At 35.5% G+C, this 16,851-nt stretch overlaps 3 protein-coding genes across 3 annotated transcripts; 2 read left to right on the top strand and 1 right to left on the bottom strand.

The window, feature by feature from the left end:
* The first annotated feature begins 2,320 nt into the window (after positions 1–2,320).
* On the top strand, positions 2,321–3,118 carry LOC106376196 (60S ribosomal protein L31-1-like). The gene is made up of 2 exons (XM_013816264.3): positions 2,321–2,499; positions 2,650–3,118. The coding sequence occupies exons 1-2, from the start codon at positions 2,420–2,422 to the stop codon at positions 2,927–2,929; spliced, it is 360 nt and encodes a 119-aa protein (XP_013671718.2). The 5' UTR covers positions 2,321–2,419; the 3' UTR covers positions 2,930–3,118.
* A 1,049-nt stretch (positions 3,119–4,167) lies between these two features.
* LOC106376195 (40S ribosomal protein S30) lies at positions 4,168–5,380 on the top strand. The gene is made up of 3 exons (XM_013816263.3): positions 4,168–4,314; positions 4,420–4,557; positions 5,140–5,380. Exons 1-3 carry the CDS (start codon positions 4,311–4,313, stop codon positions 5,184–5,186), a joined length of 189 nt encoding a protein of 62 aa, XP_013671717.1. The 5' UTR covers positions 4,168–4,310; the 3' UTR covers positions 5,187–5,380.
* Positions 5,381–9,025: 3,645 nt separating this feature from the next.
* On the bottom strand, positions 9,026–9,667 carry LOC106373240 (F-box protein At3g28330-like). The gene has a single exon (XM_013813446.1). It carries the CDS (start codon positions 9,665–9,667, stop codon positions 9,026–9,028), a length of 642 nt encoding a protein of 213 aa, XP_013668900.1.
* Between the last annotated feature and the right edge of the window lie 7,184 nt (positions 9,668–16,851).

Here is a 16,851-nt window from a genome sequence, read left to right as displayed (position 1 = left end):
TGATTTAAACCTCCAACTATTTTTAAATCAAATAAAAACTAAATTTTTGGTCTTGGAGAAATTTTAAATTTGCGGTTTTGGCGGAAAAACGTGATTTCCAGTTTTTTCAGGAAAATTCGATTTTAAGTTTTTGGCGGGAAAATTTGATTTTGTGGTTTTGGCAGGAAAATTTGATTTTGCGGTTTTGGCTGGAAAACCCGATTATTAGTTTTGGCGGAAACTTGATTTTTGAAGTTTTGGCGAAAAAATGCATTTTCGGTTTTACGAGAAAATTTGATTTTTGGTTTTGGTAGAAAACCCCATTTTAAGGTTTTGGAAAAACAACTCATTTTACGGGGTTTTATGTGAAAGCTCGATTTTTTGGTTTTGGCAAGAGAACTCGTTTTGAAGTTTTGGCTAGAAAAATTGATTTTACGGAGTGGTGAGAAAACTTTATTCTGCATAATCGAACAAATTTAAAATTTTAGTATACAATTAAATATTGTATACAATTTATCTAAAGCAAAATAAAAGAGCTAAAATTAAGCCTTATAAATTTAAGGCTAATTATGTTCAAGCCTTTTAAGCTTTGTGTCAATGTAAGGGTTTGTGCTAAAAGTTTGCCTACAAGGTCAAGGATAACCCTGTTAGGTTGAGCCATATTAATATTCCTACTGATGGTGTTGAATACACGCCGGATATAAAGTCTCTGTTACTAATCTATTCAGAACCGACTATAAAATAAAGACAAAGGAGAAAAAGGGATCCAAGCCTCAGAATCACATACCAAAATTATACTCTTTTTACAATCAAATTCACTTGTATTCTTACATATCTTGTTCTTTATCATTATATCAACTTTGAGTATCACTAAGAAACTTTTTTCCATCTTTAAGTCTCATACGCATTATCATTTTGTTCATTACTTGTTCAACATCTTAGATTAAAGCATAACCATAATTTATGAGTGAATCATCTGGTCCATCATTTGGCGCGCTAAAGGAAGGAGGTGGGAATTAATACAAAAACCCTTTACAGATCCGGCGTGAACCAAATAAAATTGACTGGAACACGCACATTTGATTTATCCGGAGCAACAAAACTCACGGGTTCCACCCTGCATGTCGTAGGGCAGCAATTCAACGCGGATGGAACTCACATCACCGTAACACCACCGACATCACTAATTGCCAATCTGGACGAAACTACCAGGCGAGTTACAAAATGTTTCCTTTATCTTGATTCAACGTGCAGGTCAGCCGGAGGTTATGGGACATCAAGCTTTACAAAGCTTAAAGCAACTCACAAAAATCTTGGGTGAATAGCTAGAGCATATCGATTTTCAAATTGCTTCGTCACCAAGAAGCCCGCGAGAATAATAGTTTAGACAATAGTAACCATGAATCCATTTCAGACAACATACCGCAAGCCTGAAAAATGAGATCATCATCTTGAAACGAACATTAGCCCAAGCTACAACCTATCTCCGGTTGATGAAATCAAAGATCCACCGAGCCACCAGCTCGGTCCTGAAGTTGACAACGTCATTGAAGAAACACAGAAAGACGTTGTTCACGGACCACTTAGCCAACGTTCCCATCTCGAACATCTAACCGAAGATCTCCTCTTACAAAGGGAAAACAAATTCATGAGCTCATATGACAGTTTTCTGCATTACAATGGGACAAACTTCCTTTGACAACAGATAGAGATACCGGATATTTGCCTACTCTTTGTCAAGAACCTAATAAGAGCAGTAATATCGTCAAAAATTGGACCATATCAACATGCTTATCTTTTTCAGAATGAGACAAATTAATGTTTGTGTCATTTAATCATTGACTATATGATACCATCAAATAAGAATTCATTGATCATACGAGTCAAATCTCCTTTCACTATGTCCTAAAACTTCTGAAAAAATAAAGCGCTCATTCCATCAGGGTGCATCGCAAATGTAAGTTTTACCTCTCATTGTGTAACTGAAGCTGTGAGTTCCTGATTTATCGCATATGTGATTGTTGTAAAGATATTTTTCAAAAAACGTCATTTATTTCTTCTGAATTTGATGATTCGAAAGAATACGATGATTCGGAAAGTGTTCTAAAGTAACCTGTAGCAATGGCTCTCATTCTCTCCGCATCTAGTCATCTTCCATAATATTTTCTGAATTGTCTTCAGCAGTCCTGTTATATTTTAATAGATTAAGTTTCAAGGATAGGATGAGAATGGACTATATTATAACATACCCTGGACTTATATTTGGACTAAATGAGAAAAGACTATAGTTTAGAATGAAGACAGTATATTTGCGTACCATAAGCCCATTCATCAGGCCCAAATAACAATAATACGGGAATCTGTATATTAGGGTTTTCGTAGCTTCTTTTAATTTTCTCTCCCTGTGCCGTCGTCTGAAGAGAAGATAGACCAGACGAAAATGGAGAAAGGCAAGGGAAGAAAGGAGGAGATTGTTACCAGGGAGTACACTATCAACCTCCACAGGCGCCTTCATAGCTGGTAAAAATGTTGTGACATCTCATTGTTTGTAGAAGAAGATTATTAGAACGAGCCATTAACATCATCTCCTTCCTTATTGCTCCATGTACATTTTCGTTAGGGTTTTAGAGATGCTGATTGATTTGATCGATTATAAATATATGTACGCAGCACATTCAAGAAGAAGGCACCCAATGCCATCAAAGAGATTAGGAAGTTTGCATTGAAAGCAATGGGAACAAAGGATGTTAGAGTGGATGTTAAACTCAACAAGCAGATATGGAGCAGGGGAATCCGTGGTCCTCCCAGGAGAGTCAGAGTCCGTGTTGCACGTAAGAGAAATGATGATGAAGACGCCAAGGAGGAGTTTTACTCTCTTGTCACTGTCGCTGAGATTCCTGCTGAAGGATTGTCTGGTTTGGGCACCAAGGTCATCGATGAAGACGAGTGAAAAATATGGTAGATTTATTTACTCATAAACCCTTGTCGTTGCAACTTTTTTTGTTTGTTAAATCGTTAGATGAAAGACAGAAGACTTTGCTTGTTTTTGATCACTTACCTATTTTGGTAATTTATATCTTATGTTATATGTTCCAGAGACGAGAACAGATTCGAGTTTGATCCTGTTATTTTGTGAGTCCTTACCTGACTCTGGTTTTCCATCTCCGTTACGTTTTGGACTCTTGAATTAGTACCACATTAATTCGAATTGAGTGTATAATGATAGACTACTTTCATTTACAAAACAAAAATAATAAAAAATGAATCTCTGATTTCATAAACAGCCGATCCATGGTCCCCGAGCAAATATAACTGATTGATTGTACAACCAATGTCTTCCGTGTGAATCGTTTGTAATTATGGGCATGACTAGGCTTTGGCATAAAATCCATAATCCTAAATCCGAACCAAAAAATTCGATCCGTACCCGGTCCGAAATGTAAAAAATACCCGAATGGATCTTGTAAGGTGGTACAAAACATGTCCGAACCCGAAGTTTTATTAACCGAATCCGAACGGACAACCCGAAAAACAAAACAAAAATCAAAAAATACGAAAAGATATCCGAAGAAACCGGTTTGAATGTCCAAACTAATATACAATGTAATTATATGAAACATGAATATATACTTAAAATATTCAATTTCATATTTATTTTGATATGGTATCTAACAATAAGTATTTTAAATTTAAATAAATAATCTAAATACTTAATTATATATAAATAAGTATATATTTCTTATGTTTTGCTTTTAAATTTTAGATTTTATTTCGAGTATATCCGAACCGATCCGATATAACCCGAATCCGAATGATATATGGTTACTTTATGGGTTCTATGATGTGATACAAAACCGATCTGAACCCGATGTGTTATATTCAAACCCGGCCCGTACTTGCAAATTTACTAGAATGAGATTTAGGAGGTGTTGTCAAAAAGAATCGAAATCTGAAAAACCTGATCCGAACGCCAGTGGATACCCGAACGTCCAGGCCTAGCTGCGATCGTGATCATATTAAAGAGCTTGTTTGTAAGAAACCTCGAACCAAAGCAAATTGTTACCAGTTAGACCGGGGTAGAAAACGGACCAGTTCGGTTCGGTTGTAAGAACCTTGAACCAAAGCTAAATTAACTTGGTTAAGGTGTTTGGAAACACAATTGGTTTATATAAGGCCCATTTTAAACCCAAAATGTCCCTTATAGCCTATGAAACGAGTTTGTATAGTATATAAACGACCGTATTATTCCTAACCCTAAAAAAAAAGTTTCACCTAGCGTCGGCGCATCCAGCAACAAAGCAGAGAAGCCAGAAGTGTTTCCGTAATTGATCATGGGTGATTCTTCTCGACTTGTTGTTTCCTTTACGCTTCGAAATACCTTTAGAATTTTGGTGATTGTCATCGAAAATGTTACTGATTTCGTGTCATAATGAATCGCAGGGAAGGTGCACGGTTCATTGGCTCGTGCCGGTAAGGTGAGGGGTCAGACACCAAAAGTCGCCAAGCAGGACAAAAAGAAGAAGCCCCGTGGCCGTGCTCACAAGCGATTGCAACACAACCGCCGTTTCGTCACCGCCGGTATATATTCTTTTTTTACTTTCTGTTATAGGATTCCTAGGTCGTTCACCGTAGTTGAATTAGGGTTTGTTAGTTCGTTATTGACTCTCCTTGGTTCATCTTAAACTTATTTGGTCTTGTGATTAGTCATTTTAACTTGATTTAGTAGAAGCACAAGATTAGTGTGTAATTATGAATTCGATTTTAGTTTCTTCAGCAAATCTGAGTTAGTGTGTAATCACAGAATTCCATTTTTACTTGTGTTGTTCATCATTAGATTGCGTTTGGTCAATTTCAATAATCTTGTGCTTTTGTTTGTAGCGTGTGCTTTGATCAACATTTATATGTTGATCATGCTACATGAACGTTCGTCTGTGTAATATGAAGTTTGTTAGAGATGTTGTAGTCCACTCTTAATATTCGATCACTGATATAATAGTTTCTGAAAAGTAAACACACGTGATCACTGATTCCACTCTCTGTCATCTCTGTTCCAATCAATCTATCACTTTTTCTTTTGGTTGATCATGATATTCAATAAGTTTGTTTCAAAATTTAAACGACAATTGGGTTCTTATTCGATTTTGTTTGTGTTGTCTTCAGTTGTTGGCTTTGGCAAGAAGAGAGGACCAAACTCATCAGAGAAGTAGACATCAACTGTTTCCCCTTTTGATTGTGGTTTTCTTGATTATTTGAATCACTCGTTAGTTTATCAACCAAGCCAATGGATGTTGTTGAGCCAATGTTTCTTTAATCAGTTTCATTTGGGTTACATCTGTTTCTCATCTGATTATGTACCATACGTTCTTGGATTAGTGGCTTATAAATTTTATTATTTACTAGATTTGCATATTTATTACTGTGTTTTTGCAAAAAAAAAAAATCGTATTTGAAATTATAGAATGTCTTTTAAAAAAGATGTTCTAACAAAAATAAAAATAAACATTCTCCGACGAACTTCAATGTTTTGCCTCTATAACAGTATTTAGAAGCAAATTTGATCTTTACTAATCTTTATTTATAGAGGAAGAACAACATTTCTGCATATTTTATTTTATAATTTGAGATTGCTATTTTAGAAAATAGATTATAGCAAATCTCATTTTTATAATAGAATTCTTCTATTCTAGCGTAAAACTAATAAAAATACAGTTTGTGTAAAGTTCTTTTGTTAAACTTTAGATGAATTTGCTTATATTACGTGAACTACATTGGTCGTGTCTTATCAGAGGATATATATAGGTTCGCGATAAGTCACTTTTCGAAATCAATGTAACACATTGGTTGTGTCTTAACTTTTACCAGTAGATTTTGACCCGCACAGTTAGTTTTTTCATGAATTAAATTTTAAAATAACTATTTGTTCAAAAAATATTCAAGAATGTCTATTTTTTTTTAATTGTATATGGTATTATTTACTCATGTCGGTAGTATAATTTTAAGCAAAAATTTTAGCATAGTATAACTCATTTGTCATTTGATAAATTTATGGTTTTTATTTATCATTTTCATTATTGAATTATAACAATATTTTTGTAAATGTATTTTTTAGATAATCAATTTAAATTGTTATTATCATTGAATTTAATTATTTTTTACATAATTTTAATTTTCGTTTACATCAAAACTAATCATATTTTAGGATAATTATAATTTAAAATATTAATTTCGGATTTTTTCAAAAAAACTTCTAAAAAGATTTTTCAAAGATTTTATCATATGTTTTTTAGAAAAAAATATTGAGTTGCATTTCAAATAAAAAGGTAAAGATATTGAAAGATATTCTAACTAAAATATGTAAAATTTAATATCGTTTCTAAGAAATGGTTCAAATAAAAAATCACACATGAAATAAGTCATGACTTCTGTTTTAATAGATAAGATACATTAAAACTAATCATATTTTAGGATAATAATAATTTAAAATGTTAATTTCGGATTTTTTCAAAAAACTTCTAAAAAGATTTTTCAAATATTTTGTTATATTTTTTAAAAAAGTTATTTAGTTGCATTTCAAATAAAAAAGGTAAAGATATTGAAAGATATTCTAACTAAAATATGTAAAATTTAATATAGTTTCTAAGAAATGACCCGAATAAAAAAAACCACACATGAAAGAAGTCATGATTTCTGTTTTAATAGATAAGATACATCAAAACTAATTATATTTTAGGATAATTATAATTTAAAATGTTAATTTCAGATTTTTTTCAAAAAACTTCTAAAAATATTTTTCAATGATTTTGTTATATTTTTTAAAAAAATATTGAGTAACATTTCAAATAAAAAGGTAAAGATATTGAAAGATATTATAACTAAAATATGTAAAATTTAATATAGTTTCTAAGAAATGGCCCAAATAAAAAAATCACACATGAAAAAATTCATGACTTAATAAATAAAATACATCAAAACTAATTATATATTAGGATAATTATAATTTAAAATGATAATTTCGGATTTTTTCAAAAAACTTCTAAGAAGATTTTTTCAAAGATTTTGTTATATTTTTTTAAAAAATATTAAGTTCCATTTCAAATAAAAAGCTAAAGATATTGAAAGATATTCTAAATAAAATATGTAAAATTTAATATAGTTTCTAAGAAATGACTTAAATAAAAAAAATCATACATAAAAGAAGTCATGACTTTTCTTTTAATATATAAGATTTGAAGTATATTAAGTCAACAAGAATGTTCACTACAATAAAGAGTGAACCACATTGGTCGTGTCTTACCAGACGATATATATAGGTTCTCGATAAGTCACTTTTCGAAATCAATGTAACACATTGGTCGTGTCTTAACATTTGAAGTATATTACGTCAACAAGAATGTTCACTACAATAAAGAGTGAACCACTTTGGTCGCGTCTTAACATTTGAAGTATAAAATTGTTCATTTCCAACTTAATAGAAAGTGACGTAACCGAGTTTATCCTTTTTACTCAAAACTGGTGACAATAGAGGTGAAAGAGAGTACTACTTTATTAATTTTCACTCTTCGTTTTTCATTACATCATGGATTAAATATTTGTAGTACTTAGATGATTAGGTTAAGTGGTTTCATCATCCTTAATTATCTTCTAGCATAGAGAAGCTATTTGCGGTTGCAATATGATGAGCTGTAGATAAGGATAACCTGCCTTTTGCGGACTTCTTTTGCTTTATGTTTTGCCATGTGTTGTTCAGCTCGTCTTGCTGTCTTGTGCAAGTCAAGAACGTATTGGGCTGTGGAGTCTCGGGCGGCCAGCAGATGAAAGTAGGATTAGAGCTAGGCTTGGGCTGTCGACTATTATTAGTCACCGTGTTCGGGATCCGATGCAGCCACTTTGGTAAAACAAACGACGAAAATTCTTGGGCGAGCTGTATAAAAGTGTGGCCTTCAGGGGACTTGACAATGCAACCATCGCTGCTGCTACGTTCCAACTTACCGTGGAAGACAAACTCGCCAATGCGCAAGTTCATAGATACCAAACATTGGTTGTCCAAGTCGTTGCTCCAAAAGTAGACTGTTTCAGCATCAAAGGGGTTTATCGCCAACGGAATATAAGGGTGTTTATAACCAATGTAGGATACTTCAGATACTATTTGCCATTCCCAGCTGCTCTTTAGCCTCCACACGCTTAGTTTATCATGCTCATCGCCTTGAGCGGCAATGTTCATATACATGAGACTCCCTTGAGAAACATGTAACGCTCCGACCACCCACAGCTAATGGGCCATCCACGCCCGTTCTCTCGGCCCGTGGGCCCATCCCGTTCCAGCGATCGGTCCGTTAATTTTTCTAAAGGCTCGAAATCATTGTTTACTGACCCTGCATTCACCACCCGACCTTTTCCCATGCTTTGGTCTCACTCGCATGCTATCGCGAATCACTTCCCGACAGGTCACCCATCCTTCCACTACTCCAGCTCAAGCACGCTTAACTCTGGAGTTCTTTCAGGATGTGCTCCAGAAAAGGTAAGTCAACTTTGGTGACATAGGTAGTCAAATCAATTCTCTTAAGCCTTTCCATATATCACAATTCGGGATGTTACAATTCACCCCCTCTCAAAGAACGCAACGTCTTCGTTGCGCCCCACGACAGGTCCCAAGACGCCTCTCAGGTCAGAACTGAGATGGCTAACCAGCTCTGATACCACTTGTAACGCCCCGACCGCCCACAGCTAATGGGCCACTCACGCCCGCTATCTCGGCCCGTAGGCCCATCCCCTTCCAGCGATCGGTCCGTTAATTTTTCTAAAGGCTCGAAATCATTGTTTACTGACCCTGCAATCACCACCTGACCTTTTCCCATGCTTTGGCCTCACTCGCATGCTATCGCGAATCATTTCCCGATAGGTCACCCATCCTTCCACTACTCCAGCTCAAGCACGCTTAACTCTGGAGTTCTTTCAGGATGTGCTCCGGAAAAGGTAAGTCAACTTTGGTGACATAGGTAGTCAAATCAATTCTCTTAAGCCTTTCCATATATCACAACTCGGGATGTTACAAAACAGTGCAGAATCTTTGAAACTCTGGAGATGTTTCTAAATCAGGGAAACGCGTAACACGACAAACAAGATGCTCAGAACCGTAGAAGTCGGTGGATACAACAACTTCATCATTCACGTTGTTGCGAGCGACCCAGTGAAGATTTCCGTTCAAGCTAATGGAACAGCGAAACTCCTGACGGCTAAAAGAGTAAGGAAACTGTACGGTTTCTTGACTCCACAAGCCAGTCTCTGACGAATATATCAGCAAACTAAAAATCTTTTTCCGTGGTATAGCATCATATAGAAGAACGACTTTGTAACCCAAAACGACGCCATCTCTATCGGTTAGTGTGGCTAAACCTAGGTTCCAGTAATCCTCCTCTGCTTCACACCATGGAGGATCCGTTTCTACGCATTCCCGTGAAACGGGATTAACCACGTACAAGGATACGTTCCCGAGGACAGACACAACACGGATAAGAATCAACCCGACATCCGTGTAAGCCACGGCTCCGACTTGTCTGTATTTTTGCTTGTGGTTTAAGAATGCTTCGGTAATGAAAGTGGCGATGTAAGAGCCAAGTTGTTGTGTTGGATGACCCCAAATGTCGCATCTGTAGTGAGCAACGGCTTCTTGCTGATCATCTTTCACCATGAGCGACCACATAGAGTGTGAGAGTTGATGGCGAGAAAGGAAAAGCCTACGGAGAAAGGGAGATTCGAGTAGTGTGTTGGATAATTCCAAGCTTGTGGAAACTTAACATATTATTAGATGTTTAATATGTTAAGATAAACACAATAAGGAACCTAGAAATAGGAAAAGGAAGTTTCTATTTAGGTTAGATTTGTGTTTTCCATATCCCACATGTTAAAGGGAATTGTCTTTCATATAAATATAGGTCTAATGGAGAGGTGTTCCATATGATATGAGAGAAACATATTGAGAGCTTTAGTTTTGAGTAGTTTCTAAAGCTAATAAGAAAAGTTGTTCTTATAACTCTTTGTGTTTCTAAGATATTTGAATTGGTATCAGAGCCTCAGGTTGGAAACTCGATCTAAGCTTAAGTTGTAGCTTAAGATCCTGGTGCTTGTGAACAAGAGATCGCGTAAGCAAGATGGCGGACGTGACTAGGGCTCCACGCACGGAGGACTTTGGATCTACATCCATCCAATGTCCGATGTTGTCACCGACAAACTACACAGTTTGGTCGATGAGGATGAAGGTTCTACTACGTGTTCATGAAGTGTGGGACACAATCGAACCCGGTTCAGATGATCAAAGGAAGAACGATGTTGCGATAGCTCTTTTGTTTCAATCTGTTCCAGAGACTTTGATTCTCCAGGTGGGAGAACAAATCGCATCAAAAGAGATCTGGAATGCCATCAAGTCGCGACACCTAGGAGCTGATCGTGTAAGGGAGGCGAGACTTCAGACGTTGATGACGGAGTTTGATAGGTTGAAGATGGATGATGCAGATACGGTCGATGACTTCGCGGGGAAGATATCGGGCCTATCATCCAAAGCAACCTCGTTGGGAGAAAACATAGAAGAATCCAAGATGGTCAAGAAGTTCTTGAAGGGTCTTCCAAGACACAAGTATATCCAGATCGTAGCATCACTTGAGCAAGTCCTAGATCTCAACTCGACGGGGTTTGAAGACATAGTTGGAAGACTTAAGGCGTACGAGGAGCGTGTAGGAGAAGAAACTCAGAAAGAAGACCAAGGGAAACTGATGTTTTCGAACAATGAAGAGCATAGTCAGAGGGGCTATGAGAATACCCGTGGTAGAGGAAGAGGACGGAACGGTAGAGGCAGAGGTCGAGGTAGGTCACACAACCAAAACCGTGCGTCACACACCGAAGATAACAACTCAAAGAAGAATCGTTCAAAGCTGATATGTTGGAGATGTGACAAGCCTGGTCACTACGCAACTGCCTGTCCCGAAAAGACAGAGAAGAATCAAGAAACCAACCTAAACGAGACAGAAGAGGCTGATGCACTCTATGTACACGAGGTGGTGTTTTTGAACGAAGATAAGGTGATTCCGAAGAATCTTGATATCGATAAAGGCAGTGCAAGTGTCTGGTATTTGGATAATGGAGCGAGCAATCACATGACAGGGAACAAAGAGTTTTTTTCGAGTTTGAATCTCAACACCAAAGGGAAGGTGAAGTTTGGTGATGGATCGTGTGTTGACATTATAGGAAAGGGTGTAGTTACCTTTGTGTGCAAGACTGGAGAGAAGAAGGCACTCAAGGACATATACTACATACCCGATCTGAAGCACAATATATTGAGTCTTGGGCAAGCAACAGAAAACGGATGTGAGGTTAACATGATAGATGTCTACTTAACGCTCACAGATTCGCATGGAAGGTTGCTAGTTCGTGTGACAAGATCTCCAAACCGTCTCTACAAGACCCCTATGGAGATAAGCTACCCGGAGTGTTTACATGTCAGGGACGTAGATGCTACATGGAGGTGGCATGCTCGACAAGGACATATATGCTATGGAGTGATGAACAACATGGTAAGGAAGGAGATGGTCGTAGGAATGCAGAGTGTAACACACGAATAAGGCGTGTGTGACACATGTCTCGCAGGGAAGCAAACGAGACACTCATTCCCGAGTGTAACACACGAAGAAGACGTGTGTGACACATGTCTCGCAGGGAAGCAAACCAGAGACTCACTCCTGACTAAGGCCATGGTTCATACATCAAAGCCATTAAGATTATTGCTTGGAGATTTGAGTGAACAAACCGCACCACCAACGACATCAGATAATCATGAGGCATTCTATCGGTTCAAAAGATCTCACACCGATAGAGGAGGAGAGCTTGCCTTAGCTATGTTCAATCTAGGTTGCACCGATAGAGGAGGAGAGGTTGCCTCAGATGTGTTCCATCTAGGATGCACCGATAGAGGAGGAGAGATTGCCTCAGATGAGTTCAACTTATCTTGTGAAGAAGATTGGGTTGAAGCTATGGAAGACGAGTTGGAGTCTATCACAAGAAACAAGATATGGGAGCTTGTAGATAGACCAACTGGTTCTGAGAAGAAAGGAGAAGAGGATCGAGTTTGTGTGTTACACAAGACGTTGCATGTGTTACGCCAGGCACCAGAGCATGGAGTGTGAAACTTGATCAGGTTCTCAAGGATATGAGATTTGAGAAGTGTACGAAGGAACCATCAGTGTACTGCAAGACTGAAGGAGAAGACGTCTTGATCATTGCCATCTACGTTGATGATCTATTTGTGACAGGAACTTCACTTAAGGTGATTAGGCAATTCAAGGAGGAGATGTCTAAGAAGTTCGAGATGTCAGATCTAGGTAAGCTAACGTACTACCTTGGCATAGAGGTGATTCAAGGAGCAGACGGAATCAGAATAAAACAAGAGAGGTATGCTCAAGGAATCCTGCGTGACACAAAGATGGAAGCGTGTAACGCAACTCAAATTCCAATTGAGGCGAATTTGAAGATCTCAAAAGCTGAAGATGAGCGAGAGATAGATGCTACCGAGTTCAGAAGAATCATAGGATGTTTGAGGTATCTGCTTCACACAAGACCCGACCTGTGTTACGCAGTAGGTGTTCTTAGCCGATACATGCACAATCCGAGAGACTCTCACAGACAAGCCATCAAGCACATATTGCGGTATGTGAAAGGAACAACAAACTACGGTCTGTTCTTCAAGAGAGATGGGTCAAGGAGTGTCGTTGGTTATAGTGACAGCAGTCACAACATTGATCTCGATGACGGGAGGAGCGCGTCAGGACATGCATTCTACTACGGTTCATCACTGATTACTTGGACGTCGCAGAAGCAGCAGACGGTTGCATTGTCATCATGCGAAGCAGAATTCATGGCAGCAACAGAAGCAGCGAAGCAAGCTATATGGATCAAGGAATTGTTGAGTGAGATACTAAGAAAAGAAGGCGAGATAGTCAAGCTTAGGATCGACAACAAATCAGCCATTGCTCTAACCAAGAATCCAGTTTTCCATGGAAGGAGTAAGCATGTACTCAAGAAGTATCACTTCATTGGTGAGTGTGTGGAGAACGGGCAGATCAAAGTGGAGCATGTGCCGGGTGTTGAGCAGAAGGCCGACATCCTTACCAAGCCATTAGCAAGGATTATGTTCAAGCAAATGAGGAGCTTAATCGGAGTTCAAGAAATTGTTCTCCCTAATTCAAGTTGGAATTAAGGGGGTGAATGTTGGATAATTCCAAGCTTGTGGAAACTTAACATATTATTAGATGTTTAATATGTTAAGATAAACACAATAAGGAAACCTAGAAATAGGAAAAGGAAGTTTCTATTTAGGTTAGGTTTGTGTTTTTCATATCCCACATGTTAAAGGGAATTGTCTTTCATATAAATATAGGTCTAATGGAGAGGTGTTCCATATGATCTGAGAGAAACATATTGAGAGCTTTAGTTTTGAGTAGTTTCTAAAACTAATAAGAAAAGTTGTTCTTATAACTCTTTGTGTTTCTAAGAGATCTGATAGTGATCTCCATCGCTTGCAGACCAGTTTGGAAGTGGCGATGCTCTTTAGGGGTAATAGGACAAGTGTTGATGCCCAAAGATCATCTGTCAAGGAATCCATATTCCTCTATTCTTTTTTCTTGATTATGATTTTAAGATTTTTTTTTTTTTTGTCAAAAGCTCAGAGGATTTGTTTATATAAAGGAAGACCTGGAGAAACCTGCCGTGTTGTTTGCTTGATTTAATTTTTCTACCTAAAATCCATTACCAAAAATTGTTTTATTTCCTTTTTATTTAATTAGGACTTTTTTTACAAATTCACATAATAATAAAAAGGAATAAATAAGAAAATGAAATATTCATTAGAGTTTGTCTATATAAAGGGAACCCTGGAGAAAACGACCCTGTTTTATTTGGGCTCCGACTAGTGATTTTTTCGGGAACACGAGGAATGAATAGGAAATGAACGTATAGGAACATGGCAATAGTTTTTCTTATATGAAATAATGGCATTTAGGAAACTATCCAATCTCATTTCTTTTTGACAACGAAAAAAAGAAAAGAGAAAATATCCAATTAAAAGAAAGTTAGGAGATGTTAAATCTCAATGTGATTATCAGACAAAGGAGGAAAAGTGTTTTTCAGATTGTACTTAATTGTAATTTTTAATTCAGGATCGAATGTATTACTTTAGAATCATAATATATTACTAAAATATCTATTTATTTAAAGGGAGAATTTGCTAGATATCTAAGTTTGGTAGTTTAATTAAGTGCAGGTCAATGATTTTGACATAACTAAGGAAGTAACAAATGTGTCTTCTTTCATCCGGTTATAACCATCTGTCCTACAAGTAGCAGGTGAAGGGAAGAAGGTAAGTCCACGTCACCCATGTAAAATATGTGTATTTATCGGTAACAAATGATAAAAATTGATGTTGACACCAACATATGTGGCCCACAATTTATGTGACCTTTGCATAACTTACGAAAGAAAAAGAAACCACATCAATTTAATTTTTACCACATAAATAAACATAGATAAAGATGAATGCACGAAGAAGTTAACGCTTACCAGATTGCGTGTATACTATTCTATCTCGGTTACGCATGTACTATTGTATCTCACTCAAACCTCTACTGAAAATTATACAAGACACACCACAGATTAATAAAGCTAAACTCTAATCAAGAAAGCATAAACCCAAATAGAATGTATATAATATGGTTTACTATACACAAATCTCTACTTAGTAAATCTAAACCCCAGACAGAAACCTATAAACCCAAATACAATCTATAAATTGTTTTCTAATATTGGACACTTGAAGGCACACTTACTTAGTTAGCATGTTGCATATCTTCTATTTCCTAAATAGTATAGTAAACGAATGTTCTAAATAATCAAATTTATCCAGTGATGTATCTATAGTATGAAATGCAAACAGCAAGCTCTCCCCACCCGAAAAAATACAACAATACAAGACACGCCACTGATTAGTGAAATTAAACTCTAATCAAGGAAGCATAAACCCAAATAGAATGTATATAATATGGTTTACTATACACAAACCTCTACTTAGTAAATCTAAACCCTAAGCAGGAACCTATAAAATCAAATACAATCTATAAATTGTTTTTCAATATTTGACACTTGGATGCCATTTACTTGGTTAACATGTTGTATATCTTCTATTCCATATAGTCTAAGTAGTATAGTAAGTAAATCTTACAAATAATCAAATTTGTCCAACACTCGAGAAAAATAAATTTTATATTACAATCAATCACACAAAATTACAGAGAAGAGTACTATCAAATTTCAAAACATGATATATTATTATCTTTAAAAAATAGTATAGAAATATGTCTCAAATAGTATGGTACCCTTACATAAATAAGTACACTAAAATATATATACTATACTATTATTTTCACCGGTAGTATGGATGGAGTGGATAGTTCATCTTCTTCATTTCTTTTTTTAGACATGTTGATGGTGACACACATTTACTAGGCTCACAATCATTATTCTTCACCACCATATAGAGCTCGTCTTCATCTCTTTTCGTTTTCTGACAAGGCGACATTTTTACTGATCCGCCGTCGTTATTCTTCAACACTGTATCTGGAAAACAAAACCAGAAACAAAACACAGAGTATTAAAGTAAAAGCATGATTGTAAGTAATCAATGATTTAACATAAAAAGAAAAAGAAATGAAAGAGTTTTTGTGTCTGCTCACTGTAATCTTTCACCATGAACACAATAGAGTTCGTCGGGAGGCGCTACACATCTGAACAAAATTGATTAATCTTTCTAATATTTACTAATAAAAATAACATTTAAAGATATGTGTGATTATTAAAAGGTATGACTAACAAAGGGACACGAGTAACATTGCCACATTATTTATTATTAAATTTTGGTTTTTGTTTGTAGGTTTCTCCGGTTATTCATGAGGGCAATATGGCTATTATTTATAAAAGAGAAGCGGTGTATCGGTGAGTTAGGGTATTTAGATAACTAGTGAATTATTAATTGTTTGAATGTTATACAGCTCAATTCCCCTTATTTAAATGATAGTTAGATAAAAAAATTATAATATCGATGGTTTGGAGGTCATGCGACATATCTATAAATAGGTGATTTTTTTGTGCTCATGCACGGACATAAATATTTAAAAAGTAAATATACTATAATAATTGATTGATATTTACTTTTAGTTTTAAATTAATTTATAATATATATGTATAATTTTTATTAATAATATTATATTACTTTAACTATACATATGATTTTAGATATTTTATATCTAATCAGTTATGTTGTTTTTACAGTAGATTCAACTATCATTTGGACATATTGGATTCCATCTATTTCTTTGAATTCAATTATAATATTTTTTTATTCTAAATATATTATTTTCTGATTAATTTTCTTATTTGTATTTAGGTTGGTTGTTGTCTTAGATATGTAAGTATATTTTAGTAAGATTATGTATGACTTAAAAAAATGTATAACTTAAAATATATTGTGCTTCGAATGAAAAAAAAAAAAACTAAAGTGCCTGATTCCCAATTACATAAATTAATATAATGATAATATTCTAAAGTCATATATATATATATATATAACTTTTACAAAAGAACCAAATTGTAAAAGTGAGTTAATATTTTATTTTTTATTTGTTAATATATTTTAAGTCATCCCATAATTAAATTTATAAAATAAATAAATTATTATTAAATAATTATATATTCTTATAAAATAAATAAATTATATTCTTATTATAGTTAAATCTATGATTTTAAATATAAGATGGATTAGTCAAGTCACTCATGTTA

The sequence above is a fragment of the Brassica napus genome, chromosome C7, assembly GCF_020379485.1.
Source record: "Brassica napus cultivar Da-Ae chromosome C7, Da-Ae, whole genome shotgun sequence".
NCBI lineage: Eukaryota > Viridiplantae > Streptophyta > Magnoliopsida > Brassicales > Brassicaceae > Brassica > Brassica napus.
Note: the sequence above shows the minus strand (reverse complement) of the source record. Positions and strands in the feature narration are given on the sequence as shown.